A 22,373-nucleotide genomic window follows, 5' to 3' on the forward strand; every position below is an offset into this window, starting at 1 on the left:
ATTCCTTTTAAGGTATACTTCTCCTTAAGGCACCAAAATAGTACTAAGACATACACTGAGACATAACTGCAGAAACAAACTGATCGATCACTTTGGATAATTAAATTAGAACAAAGTTGGAAAAGTCAAACCAACAGCGTAAGTCATAGAAAATATTTTGAATTGTTGGAACAAAGGACTTTAAAGTCAAAAGTCCTTCCAGTGGAATACAGAGACATAGTACACTGTGTCCCATTAGTGATAACAGAAAGATCAGATTGGATGATCAGAGTGCAAGCTGTTAGCTACAACAAACAGACTAATTTTCTTAAGTGTGATTTTCCATCTTGACAAGAAATTCTAATAAGTGCAGACATTATGTTTCTGTGTACTGTATTAAAAGCTATAAACTAGTGGTGCCCTGCAAGACTATGCTGGGAAAAGAACAACATTTTTAAAGTTTTGATGCCAGAGTTCTCAACTGATGCCAAGAGAGTTTCAGGGAAACCAATATACATATATTTTTAACCAACTTCTTAAAGTGGCAGAGTAAGAGTTGGGGTTGCATGCCTTTTCTTGCATGCTTTTAAAAGCAGGATATCATAAAAGTAAGTATATTCGGGCTTCCGCATTTCTTTTTAAAATTAGTCCCTGTGGTTCTGAATGTATATTTAGTTGCTGTACTTGATAAGTGCCTTAGCACTACCGTAGCAGATCAGTTTGCTGCTCCTTTTTTCTTTTCGGTGGTTAGAGAGGATGGCTAGAGCACTGCAGTCCTATGTGGCCTCTGGGGGTACATTAGGGAAACGCTATCCTCCCTGTGATCTTGATGTCTCTCACAGTGGGGAAGTTCAACAAAATCACGCTTCGTTTTCTTTTTGTTGCAGTCCCCGATGACCTGCTGCTGGGGTAAGTATCTTTTGCTTCAGTTCTTGTCCCAAGTGTCCTGCTAAAGGGCAGCTGATAGTCTGCTCTCATCATAGTACCGCTATTTTTTCCTTGTGTTTGACCAGTACGTGTTTCTCATGCAGAGTTGCTATGTGTTTTTGCTGGTAGTGGAAATGAAGGTCCAAAGAGATGATCTCAAGGTTTTTTTCAGAGATTCATGAAATTATCTCTGTATCGCTGAATCTCCTGTAATGACTTGCTTTCATTTGGGTGGATTAAACATACAGAAACCCAGAATGTTTAACCTGAGCTCTGAGACCACCCTTGGGTCTGGAATGAGTTTTCTGTGAGGGTGGGCTGTGTTTCAGAGTGATTTGTGCTGCTGGAGTGCTGCATCTCTACAGTGTTCATATCATTGTGAGCACAGCAGCATCTTGAGATTCCTTCTTCTCTTTGAGTCATGGGCATGTGTGATAGAAAGGGAGAAGTGACTGTATCATCTCTTTGCACAAGGGAATTGTTAACTTGAAGATTACCCTGAGAGTTTTCTTCTGTTTAGAAGAAGTCTCAGGTCAGCTTCATCATCCTTGCATTGAATGAAGCTTGTGAATATTTCAGCCATTCCCAAGCAGTCTTCTAAGAGATCCAAGTTTCACAGCTTCTGCAGCCGCCACTAATTGGCGTTGATGGTAGAGAAAAGGCAGCATCACAGTGAGAAAGGCTTTTCAGATTCATCTTTGACTTTGTGTTCCTGCCTGCCTGTAATTTAGCCAGGAGAAGAGATCACCAGGAACTCTTCAGGCCTTATATATCTTTAGGTCTAAAGTTATCTAACCCAACCCTTGTGAAAGCTATGGATGCTGGCTCCCCCTTCTGGGACCACACTGGCCTTTGAAGGGTGGGATTGTATTTGACAAGTTTTTGTTTCCTTCTTGTCATAAAAGAAAAGAGGAGGAAAGAAGTTCCCTTGTTAAGTGTAATAACAGTTGGGTGGTAAGTCTTGGCAGTCAGATTTCCATCAATTCCCTGTGACCAGTGGTTCAGAAGTATTCTGAATTAATTTCTGAATCTCTTCCAAATCTCTGAAGTCCTTCAATTTCCTTTGGGCATTCCCCTTACTGATTTCCTGTTAGACTGATCAAATTATGTACATGAAAAAAGAATCCCCCAAATGTGAAAGAGTTACTGAAACTCATTAAACTCAGCCCCCTTATAGTCCCAAACCTAATCATTAAGGAATGTCTTACGTTGAGTGTTCCCCCACCCACCTCCTCTCAGTCCTCAGATGAAGCCAATCCTTATTGCCTTGAGTTTGTGCAACTGAAGTTTTAGTCTTCGTGGAATAAGTCTGTCTGCTTGGCTTGTTATCAATGAGATGATTGACTCAGACGCATAGGTCAGCCATGCTGCTGAGACGCCAGGGCTCTGCCTTGGCTCTTTGTATCTTTGCTGGAGTTGGAAATGTTCCTCTGCTTTCTCTTGTTCTCCCACTCATGTTTTGTACTATCTTTTCATCACTGCTGATTTTCTTGTTGTTTATCCTTGTAACTAACCTAGACTACACAGATTTTTCTCAGCGGATGAAAGGTCTGTAAAGTTAACTGAGTTGCCCCTGAGTGCTTTGGAACACATTCAGAGCAGCTGGATATACAGGTCTAGAATAACTTTTAAGCCTATGAGCTGTCTAGTCTATAGGCTAAAGGTATAGATGTCCATATTTGGCATACAGCTTATCACATACCCTTGCACGGCATCAGCAGGAGATAAAATCCTCCTTGCAGGGATGTGCAGACAATGAGTATGTAGACAGAAATTACTGTGCCTTCAGGACTCACAGCTCTCCAGTTGCTGGTGTGGAATTTTACAGCACCAAGCACAACAGCGGCCAGACACCAGCACGTGCCCCCATGGTGCTGCCTCACAGCAGCGAGGCCAAGGAGAGAGTTGTGTAGTAGCAGTGTTTTGCAGGAAGCAAACATGTACCTGAGCAAACCTGGCTAACCTCGTCTTTACCCCATCCCAGGCACTCTCTGATCCATAAATGCTGTTCAGTGGTGCGTCCCTGCATGGTGCTGTGTCCTACTTGGAAGGAAAGGAAAGGGAAAGGGTTTGTAGGGAGGGTGGAGTGGCATAAGGCATGTGCTGTCCCTGGGTGTTTATCTGGAATAAATTCGCTGTCTCTGAGCCCCGCTGGCAGCTGGATTACAGATGCTATCCGGTGGCTCCACGTGTAGTTGAGTGTCTTAAGTAATACCCTGATGGTCTTTAGCTTCCTATTGATGCAGTTTGGTGAGTAGAGAAAGAATAATTTATATCTCAGTTGTGACTGCGATAGAGAAGATGCGATCACTACAAAATGACTCGTTCATTCTCCAGGGCTTAAACCAGTTTCCCTGGGATGAAGAAGGAGCCCTGCTGCTGCATTTCCTATTGCTCAAGGAGCTATGTATCGTCTTTGCTCCCTCATTCCTCTGAGGCATGATGTGTAGGCCATGACTGGAGGTGGGATTCAAGACTAAGTGATCAATAATCTAATTTAGGGCAACTCATCCAGGACATCTTGTGTGTACAATTAAGGTGTTCCAGAGCACGAACCCCTTTTCCCCTTAGCATCAGCAAGTCTGCTTCCATGTGCTCCTGTTTACCTGGTGCTGCCCCAACCAAAATCCCTGTTTATGCTTGCTGGGCTTATGTGACAATTTCACAGTTTACTGCAACAAGGATAATTGGGCTGCGTGTCTGACACTGCCTGTTCCCTGTAACCTCTGTTGGATCCCCAGCACTGTGCATCCCCCAGGATTTCCTTCCTGCATCTTCTCTTTGCCAGCGTGTCTGGCTTTTGCTGCCTGAGGTGCAGTTTCCCCTGAGGAAGACCTAGTGTATTTAGGGTGCTGGGCAGAAGCAAAGTTTCCAGCTTTACAGTCTAGATCCACTGTTGGATAAATTTGTTAAGTGCCAGTGCTCTGGCACTAAATAATCTCAGTTCTGTGTCTCTGATGCACTTTGTCATCTCATTTTAGTTCAGGATAGGAACCACTTCATGTCCTGTTTGTGCAGCAGGCAGCCAGAATAGTGTTTGGGTCACAGTGCTGAAAAAGAAACGCGTAAGCTGTAATGTCCTGTGTAAAAAAAAAAAAAAATCTTTAAAATGCCTTGTAATTAAATCTGCGTGGGATTTTGCAAAGAAACGTGGAACTGCTTGGGAGCATCTTGGAAATTTGGAAGTTTTCTTAAGAATTATCAAAAAAACAGCTCCGAATAGCTGGCAGAGTAGATGCTGTCCTTAAGGACTGAGTGCTGGGATTTTCTGAAGGACATGGCAGGGATTGGTGGTCACTTGGTGAAAGCCCACAAAGCTGAGAATGACAAATGGACTTCATTGCTTGGTAGCATAATTAATGGAGCTGTAACTGTTGGGATTTTGAGAGGCTACAGGCCTTCTGTACTCCACAGGGCTAAATCCAGTGGATTAGGCTAAGCCAGGTGGTCCCCGTTTGTGGTGTGACCTAACTAGAGACATGTTCTTTTTCAGGCTGAAGTTCGTATTTGGCCCATCTGCTGTCCCAGCTTTGGATTTGGTGGATCAGCGTTCTGTCACCCGAGTCATGTCCCCCAGTGGAAGGACTGCATACCAGGTACACACTGTTTTTCTCCTCTTCAGTCCTCCTTTCCGATGGTTTCCAGTTGACGGGAACCAATATTTTCCTAACTTGCAGAACATGGAACGGCACTTGGAAAAACATAGAGAATATCAGTGTTTTACAAACTCCTGAAGTGATACTGAAGAGCAGTAGCCATGGACTAGAATTAGAACAGCATGGGATACTACCATTTTCTATGTGGCTCCCAGACAGTCAGAGACAGTTTCTTATATGTTTGTGGGTATCATGGTCAGAAGGAAGTTTTCCAGGGATTGCCAATTTTGCTTTATTACTTTCATCCTATCCAGCAAAGGCAGTTCTTTCTCTTGACAAACTGTACGCAATGGAGTGTTATCTGCCATCACTGCATTTCTTTCCCTGTTGCACTCCAAATCCTCAGTGCCCTGAACACTCTTGGCCTCTGCTTGGCGCCAGGATCCGTGCTGCCTGGGAGGAAGCAGTGCAGGCCAAATCCGCGGGTTTCATTCTAGTTCACTGTAGCCAAGTCTGTGAATCACAGAAACATCTTCATAAAATGGGATTTTAGGGAGAAGAGCTCAATTTAGCCCTAAAGATCAAACTCCTTGTACAGCATAAGGATCAGAGATGGAGCTGAAGGTCATCAGGTGAAGAGAGGAGCCACTGGCACTTCTTTCTGACTTTTCTGTGGTATGGACAATTCCTTGCTTTACTGTGCCATAGCGCCGGTGGCATCTCTGTTGGGGACGGTCTGTCTGTTGTGTGAGCCGTTGACCAGCTGCATCCAGCCCATGGGCTCAGAGAGATGCTGTGTGCTGTACCCTAGCTAAGGCCGTATAAGCAGTGGGGCCCTGTGCCCATCAGATTTTGGTGAAGAAGCCCCCAATTCCTTCTACTTAGCACTACTAACCCCCTCAGACAGCACAGCCCTCTCCATTGCTGAACCTGGCACTGCGCTTTTTCACACACCAGAGGAGAGGGAATCTCTGCTCACTGTTGCAGCAGCCAAGAGGAACATTTCCAAATATCCTCCCTGTGAAGGCCCTTCTCTTCTTCCCTGGAGGTGCTGAGATGCTTTGGGGTCATCTAGGGTAAGAGAAGAGCTGTGAAGCCAGGCCTGGGTAATGATACAAACGTTTTTCACATGTTCAGAGCTTGCATTGCTTGATTTGCACATGGAGTCTTTATCGCTTCTGGGGCCTTGGAGAGGACATCGGCCCCTCCAGAGAGGCATGATTCATAAACATACAGGACTCAAGAACACAGCCTTTGCTTTGAGTTGAGGGCTTGCCTGTGGATATTTGGTAAAGCCCAAGAAGGTCACATTCTCCTTGCAGAGCTTTGTCGGGCCGTGCAGGCTAAGGCAAAGCTTTGCAGGCGGAGATGTACAGTCTTCACTTAGCACTCTTTTGTGTGACCGGTGAGGGCGACTGCTTAGGGCCTTTGGTCTTTCCAAGGAGCCTAAATGTGTGCTCACATGCTTACAGCTTTTCTGCAGCATGGCAGAGTTATCTGCCTCTTAAGAGGCCTAATATTAATTTCTTAGATGTAGGAAGCCCCATGAGACACGGAGGAGGTCAGAGAAGCATGGCGAGAGGGCTTTGATGCGTTGGGTGCTGCCCTGACACCCTGCTCTGGTTTGGGCAGGGTGATTGCTGAACAGTGCAGCAAGGTGGGCACCCTTCCACGCTGCCCAGCCCTCTCCCCACTGAAGTGAGGGGCCAAAACTTCCTGCTGGAAGCAGTCCTGCAGTCACCGAATCGAGCTGATTTGTTAATATCTACTGATGGCCCCAACAGTTGGCTCAACTTGTGCACATTGAAAAAGAGCAAATGTCAGAACTGCTGTCCTCCTGCCACTGCAGGTAGAGGGAGCCACCGGTTCCCCTGTGGGGAAGGAACCTCTGGACAGGTAGGTCAGGGCTGGTCACCAGGAGTTAACGTAGGACAAGCCCAGCCCTCGGCGTACTTTGTAGCTGATGGGTATGATGTGAGCGGCCCCCTGCATCACCCAGGGCCTGTGCCTGTGTCCTCCCAGCTGACAGGCAGCCTACAGGAAACCATCCCTGCCTGCATGTGTGCTTCTGAGCAGGGTTCCTCTTTAGTGGAGCTTGATTGCTGATTAAGGCCAGGCTGATGAGTTCATTAACAGAGGAATCTGAAGAGATATTTTCTCTGGGGGTGTGAGGCTGGTCCCATTGTGAAATTCTTCCGCAGCACAGCTGTCTGAGATGCAGAAACAAAGAGCAGAGCCTCCCCTGGGGCTGCTGGCTGGAGCAGTGACAGGAACACAGTCTGAGGCCGTAGAAACCGAAACACTGCGTGGGATGCTGCACTTAAGAGTAGCTGGGTAGTGTCATTGGCTCTTCATTTATGTGTGTGTGGCGTAGACACATATCCCACCTGTGTGCACTTCTCCCTCAGCAGGGAAGCATGCCCAGTGCGGGTAGGAGAGCAGGGGAGCATCCGTGGCTGCCTGGACACATGCACAGTCATCCTTTTCACTTCTTCCCCAGAAAGTCAGATCTGCTGTTTGCACCCAGATGTGGTTGAGCTGGAATGTGAGGTGGTGCTTTCACTTGCAGCTGGATCTTGAGAACTGTTCTCATTGAGGCCATGAGGCTGGTCCTATTGTGAAACTTCTTTGGGTCGTCATAGCCAAAGCTGAGATGTTGATACTTCACAGGCTAAAATGCTGTTTGCATTCTGTATCACCCAGCACATCTGAGGTACTGCTTCAGGGGAAAATGGCTCTGCTCAGACAGGCCCTAGGACTGCAGCCTGTAGTGTAGGCAGCTCTTGCTCTCAGGAACGGAGATGGGAGAAGAGTGAGCCCTCGGTTAAGTGAAAGCTGTGATTTGTCTTTTAATGCCTGGGCATTAATGCCCTTGCTACTTAATAGAGGAGTAGCATTGATGGGGTCTTCAATGGCTAATGTTACCTCAGAGTTGTTAATCATCCCGGAAGAGCTTGTATAATACCTGCCTATGCTGCAGACTAAAGCCAACCCTTGTAACTCCAGGTCAGGGATAAATAAGTTTTACCAGCTGCAGAGATGGTGGATGCTGGCTGATGGTGGCTTCACTGGATTTGGCAGAAGTGTAAAGTGGTGAGCAGGCGGTGAGAGTTGCGGCACCTATTGGCTATGCCTGAGTTGCAGAGATGCTCTGAGCTGTGGGAGTGAATGCAGTTAGCAGGGGCAGAGGCAGTGCTTTAGCCCTCCTGCCAACTGTCACTTGCATTGCTCATATCCTGCACGTTTATTGAATTCTTCCTTTTTATGTCTTTTTTAATGAATTTCCTAGAACTGTATGGCAGCCTGCCTGACCGTGAAGGATTTGAGCATCAGGTCCTGGCACAGACTGTGGTGCTGCCATACAGTTAGTATGCTAGTGGCAGCAGTAGCTGCCATGGTGCCACAGTTGGCCCTCCTGCACCCCCACACACTGGCAGGGACACCACCACCAAGCTGATTTTTCCTCACTGTGCAGCCAGAAAGCGCCTGGAGATGAGGGCAGCGGAAGGAAATCTCACAGCAGCTCAGGGCCAAGAGAGCACCCCAGTGCCTGGCTTGGCTGCAGCTGGCCAGAAACAGAGGCACCTTTTTCTCTTGGTCTTTGGATTTTAGATTCTGCCTTATTAGGCAGAAGCTGCATTATTGCCATCTAGGTCAGGATACTAAACTCAGCCCAAATCTGGCAGTGTCTGTGTCTTCCCCCCTCCGCCTCAAAGAAAAACACTTCTGAAGGAAAGGCACCATTGGAATACTTCATCTTGGAAAAAACAATCAAAGGGGCTAGAGAAAAACAAACTTATCACAAGTGAAACAAACTCAGCCTGGAGTATAAGGAGGGCCCAGGGTAAAGGCCAGACTGAAAAAAGACTGGAAGTCTGAAGTGGGAATGTGAGTCTTGTGTCCTGAATCTGATGGGAGTAAGGGGGATTAGGAGGCATAGGCACTTCTGTGGGAGACCTTAAACTTGTGGATGTTACCTGTGAAGCAAGGGCTGCAGAGAGCTCCAGGGGACAGGGGAAGGCTCCCTTGCAAGTGCAGCTCTGGACTGGGAGGGACGATGCTCCTCTGGAGTGATTTAGGAGTGCCAGGGGCATCCTGGAGGGGAGCAGCACTCTGCAGAGCTCCACTGTCTTTTCCCTTTTTTGTATTTATCTTTGGATGTAGGTGGATGTGTGCCACAAACCCAACCAGAATCTAAAGCGTGGTATGGGAGAGGAGTGTGGTGTGCCATCAGAGCCCAGGGGTGTGTGCGCAGAGGAGGGCGCTGCTGGTGATTGCAGCCATGTGAATCCCCACCATTCTCTGGAATACCCAGGGAGAGTTAGTGCCAGCTGTCGAGGCCACAGAGCTGACGCAAAGCACTTGTTCTCACTGTGGCAGATGTGAGGCACATCGTAGCAAATATTCTGTTGTAATTGTGTTTTGGCCATGGGGTGCACTCAGCTTAGGCCTCGGAGCATTAGGGCAGTCCATGCTTTTGATCGCCGGTATCTGCTTATGGTCTGCAAGTGTGTTCTGCTCCCACAGGCTCTTCCCTTGCAACAGGAGAGGGCAGAGCAGTTGGCTCTTAAAGTAGCTTTCTAAAAGCTATTTTCCAGTCTTGAAGAAAGCAAAAGAGAAATACGTAGATTGGCTTTTCTATACCGTGCAGTCAGCTCCAGCAGTTCACAGTTTTCCTGTCAGCTTCTCCACGCTGGAAACAAATGCTTCCCTCACCTGGCTGCCCATGGCGCAGAGGGAATACGCCTCAGTACCAGCCTTGCAGAGGAGCAGCATGTGGGAAAAGGAGGCAGTGCTGTTCCCAAACCAGAGATGGAGCAGGAAGGCTTCTTCTCTGGAGACTTCAGCTTTGTTTATTCAGCCAAAACTGGATTCCAATAGCTGCAGCTGGTTTGGGGAGCAGAACAGCAAGAGCCTTTGCAGCCTTCAGCCACGGGAGCTGGCTACAAAACGCCTCACTGTGAGCGCTCACTCTTCTTCCATCCCCAGGTCCGTGGTGGCTCCGGATTCACAAATGGGCTTTCTGTGTCATCTTCAACTATCCTGTGCCTGCCGGTACTGGGGGGAGAGCTCGCTGGAGGGGCTGGCAGCTCGCTGTGCTGCCGGCTTTGGGAGATCAGGGGAGGGGGCTCTGTGCTCAGTGCCACTGCCTTTTTCCTGATCTCTTAGCAGCAGACAAGTCACTAGAGCTAAGGTCTGCTGCAAGCAGGGGTGTACATGCAGGGATGCTTCCTCACCTGCAGGGAGAGAAGTGTGTAAAGACCACGAGGAAGCTGAGCTTCAAGTTTAGATGGGCTGCTGCAGTGTTTGGGGATACTTTTGTATTGTGACACGTGCTCACCAGTTGCATGTGGAGATGCCATCAGGCCAGATATGGGCTAAGAGTTGGAGAAATTAAAAGTGACTGCTGTCTCTGACTCACACTTCCTCTGACTGCTTTTGTTTCAGGTCCTTGGGAGCTCAGGCAAACTCTACACCTGCTACAGTTCCTGCCATTTCTGCACTTGTCCTGCTTTTGGTTTCACTGTATTGCAGAAGAGCGAGAGCCTTCTGGTAAGTTGTCTGCCCTAACTTGGGGCCGGGAGAGGGAGCGGGGGAGAAGGCCGTGCCCTGCTCCTTGAATCTGAGCAGCCTTAAGTTTCCAAGGGAGCAAAGGCAGGAGTGTTGAGTTGTCCACGCAGGCTGTGCCTGACCCATTGCGTAATCTGACCTCTGGGAGTCACAGTATTTGGGTGGAGCTAGGCCTTACGAGGGCTACGGAGGGCTTTTGTTCTTAATTACGCATTACTGTTCTGACTTTCAAGAGATGGTCTCTTGGAACAAGGGCTATTTCTGCTAATGGGACTGCCACGTGAAGTCCGGCTGATGAAGTGGTGCAGTTCATGTGGTGCCAGTAAGGAAGGGCTCAGGGTAACTAACTGGTCTGCAAGTGTCCACCCCGGTGCCAAGCAACCCTCCCCCTTGGGAAGCCGGTCTGTTCCAAGAGCTCTGCAAACTGGGCCTAAACTCTTTGGTTTTGAGAGCCGTGTGGGCTGCCAGGCAGTACCAAGCCAGATCTTGTTCCTCATAGTCTGGATCTACCTTCTCCTGCACGCACGTGGGGAGGACGTCAGGAGGCAGTAACACCTTGCTGTGTGTCAGGTCCCTGTATCACATTATGCTGACGACAGAACTGACCTGGGGCAACTGGAGCACCAGCCTGTGCCAGGGCTTGGCGTGCCAAGAGGGAACTGTGCTCCTGGGAGGGGTGAGCGCTTCGTTAGACCCGTTCTTGGGCAGGATGGATTTTTGTGGCTTCCAGATAGAGCATGACATTCCTGTGTTGCTCCTGCTGTTAACTTGGCTGCGCTATTATTTGCAGTGCAAACATATACTTGCCGTCTACCTCAGTCAGGCCATGGGAACCTGCCAGGAACTAACTGTCTCTGAGGAGCAGCTCACAAGCATCCTACTGGCTGAGGAAGAGGATGAAGGATGAAGGATTTGGATCACATCTGGATGTGCTTTCTGTGTACCCTCCTGGCTGTGTAGCTGGCATTTTTCTTATCTACAGGGCTGTCAAATGTTCATCATGGCTGGTAGATTTCTTCCTGTGCTGCAGCCAAGCGTGACATTAATTAGCAGCCTTGCACTGGTGAATTAATTAATAAATGTTAAGAAGCCCATGTTGACTTCAGTTCCGTTTCTTTAGGCTATTCTTGGGATTGCTGAGGATACTTGAACTAATCTGTACTATTGTGTGCTTGTGGTGCGGCGGTACGAACCGTCCAGCAGGTCTCTTAGTGATCCATTAATCCTTGTTAACTCTGCTTGTGCTTTGACTGACCCCACCGCCCTTCCAGTGCCTGCACGGCTCTGCGGTGTTGGCCGTTGACAGAGTGACGCTGCAGTGGCTCTTCTCAGCTGGCTGCTCAGAGCAGCTCCTGATTCATCACTGGCAAACCTGGACCAGGGACGAGGACAGGAACCCCTCAGCACCTCAAGGCTGATGACAGGTCTGTGCTTCTGCTGTGCTTACTGTAATACGGGGTCTTTGGAAATGTCACCCCAGCTGCTGCGCTTTTAAATGCACCCATTGCAGACAAGTCGACCACCTCATGTTGGCAGACACGGCAAGGCTCTCCCCATCAGACACACACCACAGCGGTGAGCTGGGACCCGGCTCCGTCCAGCTCTGTGACTCCCTGCCCGTGCTCTGCGATTGTGCTCCTCCTCAAGTACAGTGTGGCCTCGTATGATAGACCGTGTGAACGCAACACCGCAAGAAATAATGGGGCACAGGCCGAGCCAGGTTGTGTAGGTGGTAAATTAAGCATTCTGTATGTAAATAACAGTTACTGCAAATACAAAATCTGAGCAACATGAGGAAAATACATCCATCCTATGTACATCAGAGCAGTAATGAGTGATAGCTGAATTGCTACAGCTGCACTCGCTACAGAAAGTTCCTCTGCCGTTTTCACTTCACATTTTTATAGAAATCTTCAGAGCTTTTTTTTCAGGGGGGTGAGAGAGGTGTCCTATTTTTATTTTGCCTTGAAATTACTTTGGCTCAGATCCACAAAGGCACTGAATGTGCCTAAAGACCACGGTGACCTGGGCCACAGTTAATAATGGCTAACAACCCCATGGCACACTCATCCTAAGGAAACTCCACACCTCTCTACAGGAATTCTGGCTCATAAGAGGCATGTGAAAGGTAGCAGCAGTGGATGTCGAGCTGCAGTGCAAGCTGTCACATATGAGCAAGTGTTCTGGGACCGGCTATCTCTGTGTTGCAGCGCTGCGTGTTTCAGTCTGTTCGTGCTGTCCATAGTTTGCTTCATTTTCCGCCAGCGGGAGGAGGGAGCTTACATTCTTTGTTGTAAGGATAAATGTGGCTTGCAACCACTTTGCAACACTGCCAGACCTGCAGGTGAAACCCTGCTTGTTTCCAGCCACGATTAACAGAAGGAACACAGCCAAAGATAATACAGAGGGGAAAGAATGAAAGGAGGAGTCAAACCCTGCCCAAATGGCAGGAGGTGGCTACATGTGTTAGCTGGACCATGACCAAGGCAGATGCAGCAAAGCTGAATGGGGCTGTTAAAGGAGAAACACGTGGGACAGTAACTTTAACTATTCAGATTCTTTGGTATCTGAGATACCGAGCTGTAGGTAAATTTGGATGTTGTATAAACATATACAAACCCATTCAGAGCTTACTGGTGATTCACCAAGGTTTGGGGCTGGATCTTATGCCTGAGCGGTAAGTGAAATCCATCACTCCTAGTGAACCCTCTGCTGTCTGCATGGTGGGCCCTAAATCATACCTGCGGCTGCTGCCTGCAGGTCACGCCGGCTGGCACAGCAGACGCTGCAGGAACAGCCTTTCTTCAGATCAGCTTTTCAGCTGATTTTACACAGTATTTGTCGTTATGTACGCCAGAGAAATGAAACTCTTGGGGTCTCATAGTACCCCCCCTTTTAGTGCAATGCAGTTTAAAAAAATAGAAGGGTGATATCTGGTATGATTCAAGTACAATTTATCAGGGACAAACTGCTCCAGGAACTGGAGCGGTTCTTGGACTGGACCTGTTCTTCAGGAGCTGGCTGTGTTTAAACTTCCTTCCCTGCCACCTGGCTCGAAAAGGCCTGCTCCCTGTCGCTGCCTCCCTCGATGGCTTCCCACGGAAAACCGTATTAAATACACACCCTTGCGCTCCAGCTGCTCACCGATCGCACGGTGATGCTGCTGGCATTGAGCGCTTCGCAGAGAGCGGGTACCACTTTGCCACGCAGGGGCCTTCAGGCGAGACTCCGGTCTCCAAGAGGGCCACGAGGTGACGGCGGGTCTGAGCTAGTCAAGACCAGCTGTGTCTGTACCACAATCGGCTTTTGGGCGTGAAGCAGGGAGGCCGCTTGGTGTCTGTCTGATTCCTCTCCCTACTCCTCTCCGCTGTGGAATGGAACTGCCCTGCGAACCCGAGGACATGCCAGAAACACTGGTTGACTTAGAGCAGCGCACGTGCCATCATGCAGTCTGGAGACGTGGCGCTCGCGCTTCAGAAATTAATGCACTGGTCTCTCTACCTTTGTCTAGTTTTGCATATCGCAGTTACTTATGAAATCAGGTGTGGTAATTACTGAGCTGTGGTTGCAGAGAGTTGTTAACTTGCAGTACAAATTAAGACTGCTCTGCTGATGAGTGGGCTCTGTCCTCGCGAAGGGCCAGGCCTCCTGGCAAGCCGTGGGGTGAGCTTGGCCAAAATCAGGTCGCAAGTCAAGGCATTCTAGCTTCTCGAGCAAATTAGCTCCTTTCCAGTCCCTTTCACTACTGATGCAGGTCAGGATAAAAAAAAAATAAAAAAATCACTATTAGAGAAAAAAAAGCACTCACAGTTTCTGGGGGTTACTGGGCTACGGAGGAACCCCAGCAAGACCAAGTTTTAGGAATCAGGCGAGCTGCAGCATCCAGCTGTCACAGCTAAAACCTGCACTTCTGGAAGCACTGCAAGGCTGTCAAGTTTTGACTCGGGAGCAAAAACCTAATTGTAGAGCTCAAGTCACCAAGGGAGCGTTTGCATAAGCCCCAGTGACTCCGGATCAGACTAATTGAGACCATTAGGGCACTTCTGCCTTTTGCATTTTGATAGCTGGGAACAGGTTTGAAATCAAACCCGAAGCATTGGTCTGCACAATCCTGTAGACCAAAGTGATGTAAAGGCAATAAAACTGCTGTTCTAAAAACTTCAGTCAACTCTTTTCTAAAATTTTTCTCTTTCAGTAAGTAGGGCTTCCATACTGGGGCCAAAACCAGGTGGCCAGTTCTGATCTTGTTTTCCCATCAACACGGTCACGTCCCTCAGAGCCTGGAATGCAGATTCAGTTTCACACCAGCAACTGGGCTACGTAAGACTTTTTCCCATCGGAGAATACTAGCTGCATCAAACAATTGATGGAATAATTAGGGTATTACCAAAGTGCTGTCAAGTACGGACTTAAAGAACAACTCAAAACCAGACACAAAATTATTACTCCTAAGTGAATCAAAAGATTAAAAAATAATAACAATAATTAAAATAAAGATTCTAGGACTTGACATGAGCAGCACAACTGGGGAAACACCCCCCAGCAGGTGGGTCTTCCACAGTCAATGTCTGACCTGGAAAGGAAATACAATACGATCACCAGCACTCACGCGACCTGGCTTTACAGTCGAGGGTGAGCTGCACTCAGTCTCCCCGGTCAGGTTATTCCTCTAGGAGGCACTATGTTAATTACAAAAATTAAAAAAAAAAATCCAGCTGTATAACTGCATAGTGGTCATCTCTGAGCACTCCTCTGGGAGTTGGCTGTAACTGTTCACATAGGCACAGGGAAGGGTAGTGTCAGGGACAGACGGCAAAATCCTGGGAGTGGGACGTGCAGGTCATATGGTCACGGAGGCTACTGGAGAGTTAATGTTGGTGACAGTCAGGTGCTGGTTGTTGTCAGTGGTGCACTTGGGGAAGTCGTCCCTCTTACAGAGGATCTTGGAAATGATCTTGCGGAAGGTGTAGCGGAAGTCCCTGATCCTGTAGGCATAGATGATGGGATTGATGACAGAGTTGGCATGGGAGAGGATGATGGCCATATACATCACCCATTCAGGCTTGGATTTGGAGAACTTCTCGTGGAAGAGAGTGATGCAGTTCAAGATATGCAGGGGCAGCCAACAGAAGGCAAAAAGTCCTACAATGATGGCCAGAGACTTGGCTGCATGGACCTCCTTCTGCAGTGTGGTCTTGGAGTTGCCCATCAGTTCGATCTGATGCAACTGTTTACAGGCGACCATGAATATCTTAATGTAAATTCCCAGCATGATAACGAGCGGCAGCAGCACGCAGCCAAAGAAGTTGAAGTACACCATGTAGCTCATTGTTACCACATTCTCAAAGAGGCATGAGATGAAGCAGCCGTGGTGCTCTGTCCCGGTGTCAGCCCCTGTCTCGTTGGTGGCATTGGGACAACCGCTCATGGCTTTATTCCAGCCCATAAGTGGAGTCAGCCCAATGCCAAAGGACAGGAGCCACAGCACAGCGATGAGTCCTCTTGCCCGCTTGCCAGTCACCAGACTATTATACCTACAGCATCAAGAACAAAACCAAGATAGAGCCATTAAATAAATGAGCGCTCGTGACTTCCCTGCAGTTAAAGTCATCAGCATTTTAGCTAATGCCACAAAATCCCCACCCACACCCACACAGGAATCTCACCTCTCTGATCACCGGAGGGGGTAAAAAAATCTCACCTGTGCTCTAGGCCTACGCAAAGTGATTTGGGGAGGTGATTCACATACTATTCCTGAGAAGTGCCAAGCACCGGCCCTGCCCGTGAACATCCTTCAATAGGAGGGAAGGACTTGGAGTCTTAAAAAAGGCTTTATCGTTGCATGAGCTGTAACCACCAGCTACGAGTAGGGCAAGAACAGGGGGGAGGCTCACTCTGTAACCACCAACTTACTCTCTTGCTTTAAGCATCCCTTACTGGGCACGCCAGGGCACGTTGCTGGGCTACGTGAACTTCTGGGCTGACTTATTACAGCTGAGACAATGCTGGCTCTCAGTTCTACACTGTAATGGGTAGCTAAAGACATAACCAGCATCACCGCATGCTTACAGCCTTTATAGCGCAGCCAGCTTGCTTTGACTCGGGCTGCTCTTACGCCTGCAGCAATGCTGGCTTTCAGTGGAGATTGCAGCAGTCCTGTAATGTGATGTCCCTTCCCGTGCTGCCTCGTACACGTGTGTGGAAACCAGGGAACCTGCCAGTTTCCCAAACAGTGCAATTCCTGGCTTACACATCCCAGACTGCGGCCCACGCGAGCTTGTTGTGGCTGGATAACAAACACCCTGAAAGATGTCTCTGAGCCAGCATCTGAAAGCAACTGCTAATGATGGATTGCTTAGGAGAGTTACAAGTTAGGGTTTGTGTCTCCATTCAGTGTCTCGCATCCAGGTGTGGAGCAGGGAGCCGGGGACACCGGGTTCTTCTCCCCTGATTTGACGTCCCTGCTTTATGCATCCTCCATCAACACTGCTGATGCTGGCAGCCTCGCATAGCTCCCGGGGCTGGTGTTGGCCTCCGCTGCTCGTGCATGTGACGTGCCGATTCTGCAGGACACGCACCATCGAGGGGCCCTGAAGCCACACACAGACTCGGACCTGCAGCTTCTGAAGCAGTCAGTGGGGTTAAACCATAGAGCCGTGCGGAGCTTCTGTGCTCTGTGCCCTGCTGACCCACCATAACTGCTTGTAAAGATCCAGATTTTTTAAACAAATGCCTTCCTTGGGCACCCGCTGCTCTCACCTGTGTTACAAAGAAGCTCTGCAGTGGCCCAGGGACAAGCTGATGCAGTGCTGAGGGGTGCGCTGCCCCACACCGCTCCTAACCCCACGGACGGGGTGCCTTCATGGCCAAGAAAACAAGGTGCCCCTCCAGCCCCCAGATGCTCAGACACAAACAGAGCTGGAACCTAAAGCGGCAAAAGTCAAGCTGGTTTGGGTGCAACCAGAACAGATGCCAACACCAAAGCATCCTTCGGATCGCTCTTCGGAGATACGAAGAACTCGGCGACTGCCAGAAAGACATGAGAAACCCATTACTGTCCTCTCCGCAGCCAGTTAGCGTCTGCTGGCTGACACACGTCCCCCCCCTTCCCACACCCTTCTCTCAGTGCTTGTTTACTCTGGCTGGGCTACCCTGCTCCTCCTTTCCGAAGAACGTTTGTTCTGATTTTCTTCCGGCCCGTGAGGCAGGGGAGGGTTTTATTCCCACAGAACCGCAGCTGTGCCTGTGAATCACACTGCGGTCGCCTTCGTGCGAGCTCTGTGTCCCTCTCCTCCTGCAGGCTACAAAGACAGGAGGGTAAGTGGCGGGGGGGTGGGGTCTGCCAGCACGAACCAGGTGGCCAAGAGGGGCTGGGGGACGCCCTCGGCTCCTTCTGCGCGGCCGCTGTGGCATGGGGATCACCTCGGGCACAAGTGGGGCTGGCCGGGAGGATGCGGGAGCAGCAGCCACATTTAGACGATGCTGAACTGTGAACACCCTCCACGGGGCAGATGTCTGAAGGGGCAGGTCCAGCCACTGAGGGGTTTCTCCTGCACTTTTGCCTCATTATTATTGAGTCTCGCCGCTTCAGAAGATGAGAAGTTATCAGACAGGGCATCACTGAGGCCAAGCCCATTGCTTTCAACACCCCTGGAAACTTTAAGGTTTGATTCAGAGCAAGTTCCCAGAAATCCAATCTCTTGGCGAAGTCTGAGTCTCCAGCTATGACGTTGGCCAAGCTTAGTCAGTGCTGTAGGAGCACCAGGAGCTGCTGCTGACCTACAGCTCTGCACGGGGGAAGAGAAAACCATGGCTCGTTGGCTTGTGCTGTTCATGCTTAGTTGATCATTAAAGTTGCTCCTCTGCTGCCTCAGTCATGTCACATCCCAAAAAACTATTGTAGTAAGACTGGAAAATGCAAAAGGGACCATTGTTCAGAAAGAGAAACCGAAGGGTCAAAAGTTTTGTGTGTCTGAATCAAGCTGTGCACAGGCACACTCAGCGTGCCGTGCTGAGCCCGGTGTCCCCGCGCTGCTCCAGGCTGGTGACATTCGGAGCTGCCCCTTCCTGAAAATACGTGGCCCCAAATAAGGCTGCTTCTTCTGCTCTTCTCCCGAACTCTAAGGCTTGGCTTGAAGGTTTACAAACCCAGTTAAGAAGTCATTTTCCAGTGGCTGTAGTGGCGGTGTGTTTATTTTAGTGTTGCTCACTCTTCTTCAGCGCGCATAGCAGAGCTGCAGCCAGCATCACCTTAAGCGGGGACCCCTTCTGCAAGGAGGCAGTGGAAAAACGTGCTGCGCTCCGGGTCTGCAAGATGGAGAGGGCTGAAGGCCTGTCCCGCAGGGGAGAGATGGTGCTCAAAGTGGTGATAGTTATTCACAGTGAACAACGCACTCCTCAGAATAGCTCGCTATTGTCGCAGGGATGCATTGCAAATCCCTCCCCACATCTCTCCATTCAGTGGATCGATCCCAGGTAACGGTGGTGGTCCCTGCTGGTCCCTGCTGTGACTACTGAGAAGGGTCACAGCTGGTCGCTGAGCTACCAAGGTGAAACTGGGGATAGTTTGATGCTCTAAAATTGTTCACTGATTACCTTGTCATTACCTTAATACACTTATCTGGTGGGACAGTGCCCTAAGCTAACGGAAGATAAGCACATGCTTAAAAATAAAGAAGTGCATGGCTATTAGCAGATTGAGGCACGAAGAGTCGCATTAGCGAGCTGCTGCACACAGCTGCGACCCCCACCATAAACCACCATCAAGAAAAGCAGACACCGGCTCTGAGACACCTGAGACGCGACTTTTTTCCTAAGCTCTGTGAAACATGACCAGTGAGGAACCAACAGAGTTTCACAGCTCTGAATGCTCCAGCACACCCCGCCTTCATTCTCTTTTAGGATTAATATTATTAGGCAAAAAAACCTATTAAAGTAAATTTACTCACCTAAGTCTGCTCAATTAATGCGTAACAAATATTGAATCTTCTCTGTTTCTGCCCAGAGGCATCAAATGTTGCTTTAATGTAAATAGCAGCTGAATATTTTAAAATGATTTATTGAGATTAAATAACCTGGCAATGCATTAGTTCCTTTTACACCACCAGGCAAAGTCTCTTTACTGGTGTAATCATCATCAGGCAGCTAATTATCTCAGCTCCCACCCAGCGCTCCTGCAGAGGACACACTGAGAAGCCCCGATGCCATCCCCACTGCGCTGCCATTGCGGAGCGATTCCGGGTTCTGTTCTTCTGCCGTACATAACTGCACATGTGCCACCCGTGTCACAGCCACACGGTCCGGGTCGCAGCAGGTCGAGTGCTTTAAGGAAAGTTTGGCTGCTTTTACAGCGTGGCTCTGACCCACCGGTGTTACCGTGCACAAGTGCCAGGCTGCTGGGTCGCGACCTGCTGTGCCATCACCAAGACGGGCCAGCGGCAGAGACCTCGGCCAGGGCACAACACAGCTCTGCCCGGCCACCGTGCTGTGGAGAGAGCAACTGCTCTGCTGCTGAGGCTGGAGGAGATGTCCCCTGAGCTGGCCCGTGGACTAGAGATGGTGTCCTTCACCCAGCACACATTGCTGTCACTTGTGGCCGCTTCAGTGATGGCTCAGCAAGGTCCACAGCTTTTCGGGAAAAGCATCATGGCAACCACCAAAGTGACAGAGTTGTCCATTAGCACAGGGTGCTGGAAACCTCTCTGCATTCTCCGGGCACTGTGCCTCTGGTTGGTGGGATGGTCAGGGTGGTTCCTTCCAACAGATCTCGCTGCGTTTCTACTGCCATTTACAGAGCTGGGCGCCAGCCAGGGCACCCAGGCACTGCTGAGCCCCGCTGGAGCGAAGCGGGACGTGCGACCAGCCTGCAGCTTACCCAGCCTCTCCTGTGCCGGAGTTTGGCTCCCGACTGTCCTGCTCGTACCTGGCATCTCCCCACCCAACCCCTGCAGCGATGCTATGGAGATCACCCATGCAGAGGCACTGCTGACCCCGAGCACCCATCTCACGAGGAGGACACAGCAGCAGCCAAGGCGGAATTCAGCATTTGGGGCGATCAGACTTGGGGCAGAAACCAGCGAAAGCCTGGAGGAAACAGTCTGGAAGGGGACTATGATTGCCACATTATATATCCGCAGAGAGCAGGGATGGGGGGGGGGGAAATCCCCCACTGACCCCAGAAGGATGAACAGGTCAAAATGCAGTGGTGCCACACATCTGCTCTGCTGGTGCTTGGTCGCATCTGATGGACCATGATGCTGGCCTGCGCCCCGGCGGCTGAGTTACTGAGTAAATAACCCCAAGGTTAGCGAAGAGCAGAGCCAATAGCAAATTGTTTTACTGAACATTCGAGATGTGTTGCTGAACAAAAGGGTGACCTGCAAGCTGAGGATCTGCGTCAGCCTTTGCCACCACGTGCTCCTCAGCGCTGTGGTGCAGTGTCTGCTGTGCTGGGCAGCACTCGCCTATGCAGCCCTTGCCCTGCCCAGGGCCAGGCAGGTGGGAGGTGACCCCTTTGGCTGTCACCTGGAGAGTGGCACAACCCTCTTACATCTGTTCACCACAGCAGCTCTCTTCCCAAAGTCCTTCCCTATCTCCCTGCTACTGGGCCACTGTTGGAGACAAAAAAATGAGCTCCATCATCTCTGCCACGGTCTGAAGAGCTGCAGCTGGTACCTGGCAAATACACGGTAGGTCCTGGCTCTTCAGACGTCTGCAATAGGATGTCCACCTGCCCAGGCATCGGTGCTGTCCCCTGTCCTCGCTGGGTGGCTGAGTAAAATCCCTGAGGCTGGCTGAGATGTAGCTTCTGGCAACAAGAAGATGTTAGGAGAAATCTGCCCGCCTCCATCAGGCAGCGCTCAAAGGCTGCACACGGACAGTGGACGTTTAAACACTTCTCTTGTGTAGGTAACACAACGCTGAAGTGGCAGCGTTAACTTTTCCATCAGGAAAATTTTCTCTCATGACGGAGCCTCCCAGGCTTGCTTAGTCCAAGCATTTGAACGGGGACGTCTCTGCCTTCTGCAGTCTTAACTGGGAAGAGCCAGGAGGGTCCCAACCCGTGTCCTGGCGTCTTCGGAGCCTCTGGGATGGTGTAGGGGAGCACTTTGAATCAGGCAAGGTTCCAAACCTGCACATGTTATGTGGTCAACCTCACTCCGTACCGACCCCACGCAGACGCGTGTCCGTCGGCAGAGCTGCAGTTCAGCAGCAGTGACACGCGGGTCCCTGCGCCCCAGCCTGACGGGAGGGCGCTGCGCTGCGCAAAGAGTTTGGGGCCAGTTCTCCCACTGCCAAACCCCAGCACAGGATCAGCCTTCAGTACACAATTTTGATGCTTAAACTCCAAACTCACAAATTATCTTGTGCTGAGGCCACATGCAATGGGAGCGGTGGGGAGACAGAGGCGTGATGGCCGTGCAGGGGATGCTGCAGCCAGCTGTGGTCCCCTCTGCGCTGCCGCTGCCCGGAGCTGTGGAGGGACCCACAGTGGGGACTGGTGCTCCCCGTTGCTCCCCCTGCTTCCCTCCCTGTATTGCCCCGTGCCCGGGCTGCCGGATGCGGGGAGGTGAGCAGATGGAGAGGATGCAGAACTTGGGACTACGCAGGTGCTCTGATACAAACAAGCAGTGATAATTTATATGTTTCTATTTTAAGTGTGAAGGAAAATACACAGACACCTCCATTCACAAGTGGAGACAGCAGTTTGGCTGCCAAGCATTGTATCCTTGTCATCTACTTGCAGCTGTACTTTGCATATTGTGGGGTTTTTTTGTTTTTTTTTAAACTATAACAGCATGAAATAAGCACCGTTGGTGCCGTTCTGTTTGCTCCATGCGCAGCCGTGGAATGGAGATCACATACCAGCTGAAATATCCTGGCAGGACACTTCAAACGAATCATAAATTGCACCTCAGAGGGAGGGAAAAAAAAGGGGAAAAAAAAAAAAAAAAAGGAAAAAAGAAAAAGCTGTGCTTTTTATCCAGGAAGGAGTTGGCGGTGAGAGTGAGAAATCTGATTAGCGGTTACGGTATCAGCCGAGGAAGCAGCACATCTGCGTCTGTCCGTGTCCAGCTGTAGACAAATCGCTTCCTCCCGCATCTGTCCCTATTGTGCACAGGGGACAGCAGCAGCGTCCCCCGCTCACAATCCCGGCCTTCCTGCCGGGGCCACCGGGCTGGACGGGTTACTGCAGACACGCCAGCACCCACCGCTCGGCGGAGCCCACAGGGGTTGCTTGGAGGGGCCGGGGGCATCGCCCAGCACCCTCCGTTTCAGGCTGCCGGGAGCACCGCTCCC

The 22,373-nt window shown here is 50.1% G+C and overlaps 2 protein-coding genes across 3 annotated transcripts in view; one reads left to right on the forward strand and one right to left on the reverse strand.

Moving 5' to 3' along the window:
* Positions 1-11,174, forward strand: part of ZSWIM7 (zinc finger, SWIM-type containing 7) — a 12,476-nt gene extending 1,302 nt beyond the window's left edge. Inside the window, exons 2-5 of one of the 2 annotated variants that reach the window (XM_009882719.1) lie at positions 867-888; positions 4,400-4,502; positions 9,951-10,055; positions 10,864-11,174. In XM_009882719.1, the coding sequence (XP_009881021.1) occupies positions 867-888; positions 4,400-4,502; positions 9,951-10,055; positions 10,864-10,980 (347 nt within the window). In that variant the 3' untranslated portion in view covers positions 10,981-11,174. The remainder of the gene's footprint in view (positions 1-866; positions 889-4,399; positions 4,503-9,950; positions 10,056-10,863) is intronic. The other variant, XM_009882720.1, reaches the window with a different exon arrangement.
* Positions 11,175-14,539: 3,365 nt separating this feature from the next.
* The window catches only part of ADORA2B (adenosine A2b receptor), a 17,327-nt gene continuing 9,493 nt past the window's right edge, over positions 14,540-22,373 (reverse strand). The window contains exon 2 of the mRNA XM_009882721.1: positions 14,540-15,607. Within this exon, the coding sequence (XP_009881023.1) occupies positions 14,914-15,607 (694 nt within the window). The 3' untranslated portion in view covers positions 14,540-14,913. The remainder of the gene's footprint in view (positions 15,608-22,373) is intronic.

The sequence above is a fragment of the Charadrius vociferus genome, unplaced genomic scaffold (assembly GCF_000708025.1).
Source record: "Charadrius vociferus isolate BGI_N301 unplaced genomic scaffold, ASM70802v2 scaffold793, whole genome shotgun sequence".
Taxonomy (NCBI): Eukaryota; Metazoa; Chordata; class Aves; order Charadriiformes; family Charadriidae; genus Charadrius; species Charadrius vociferus.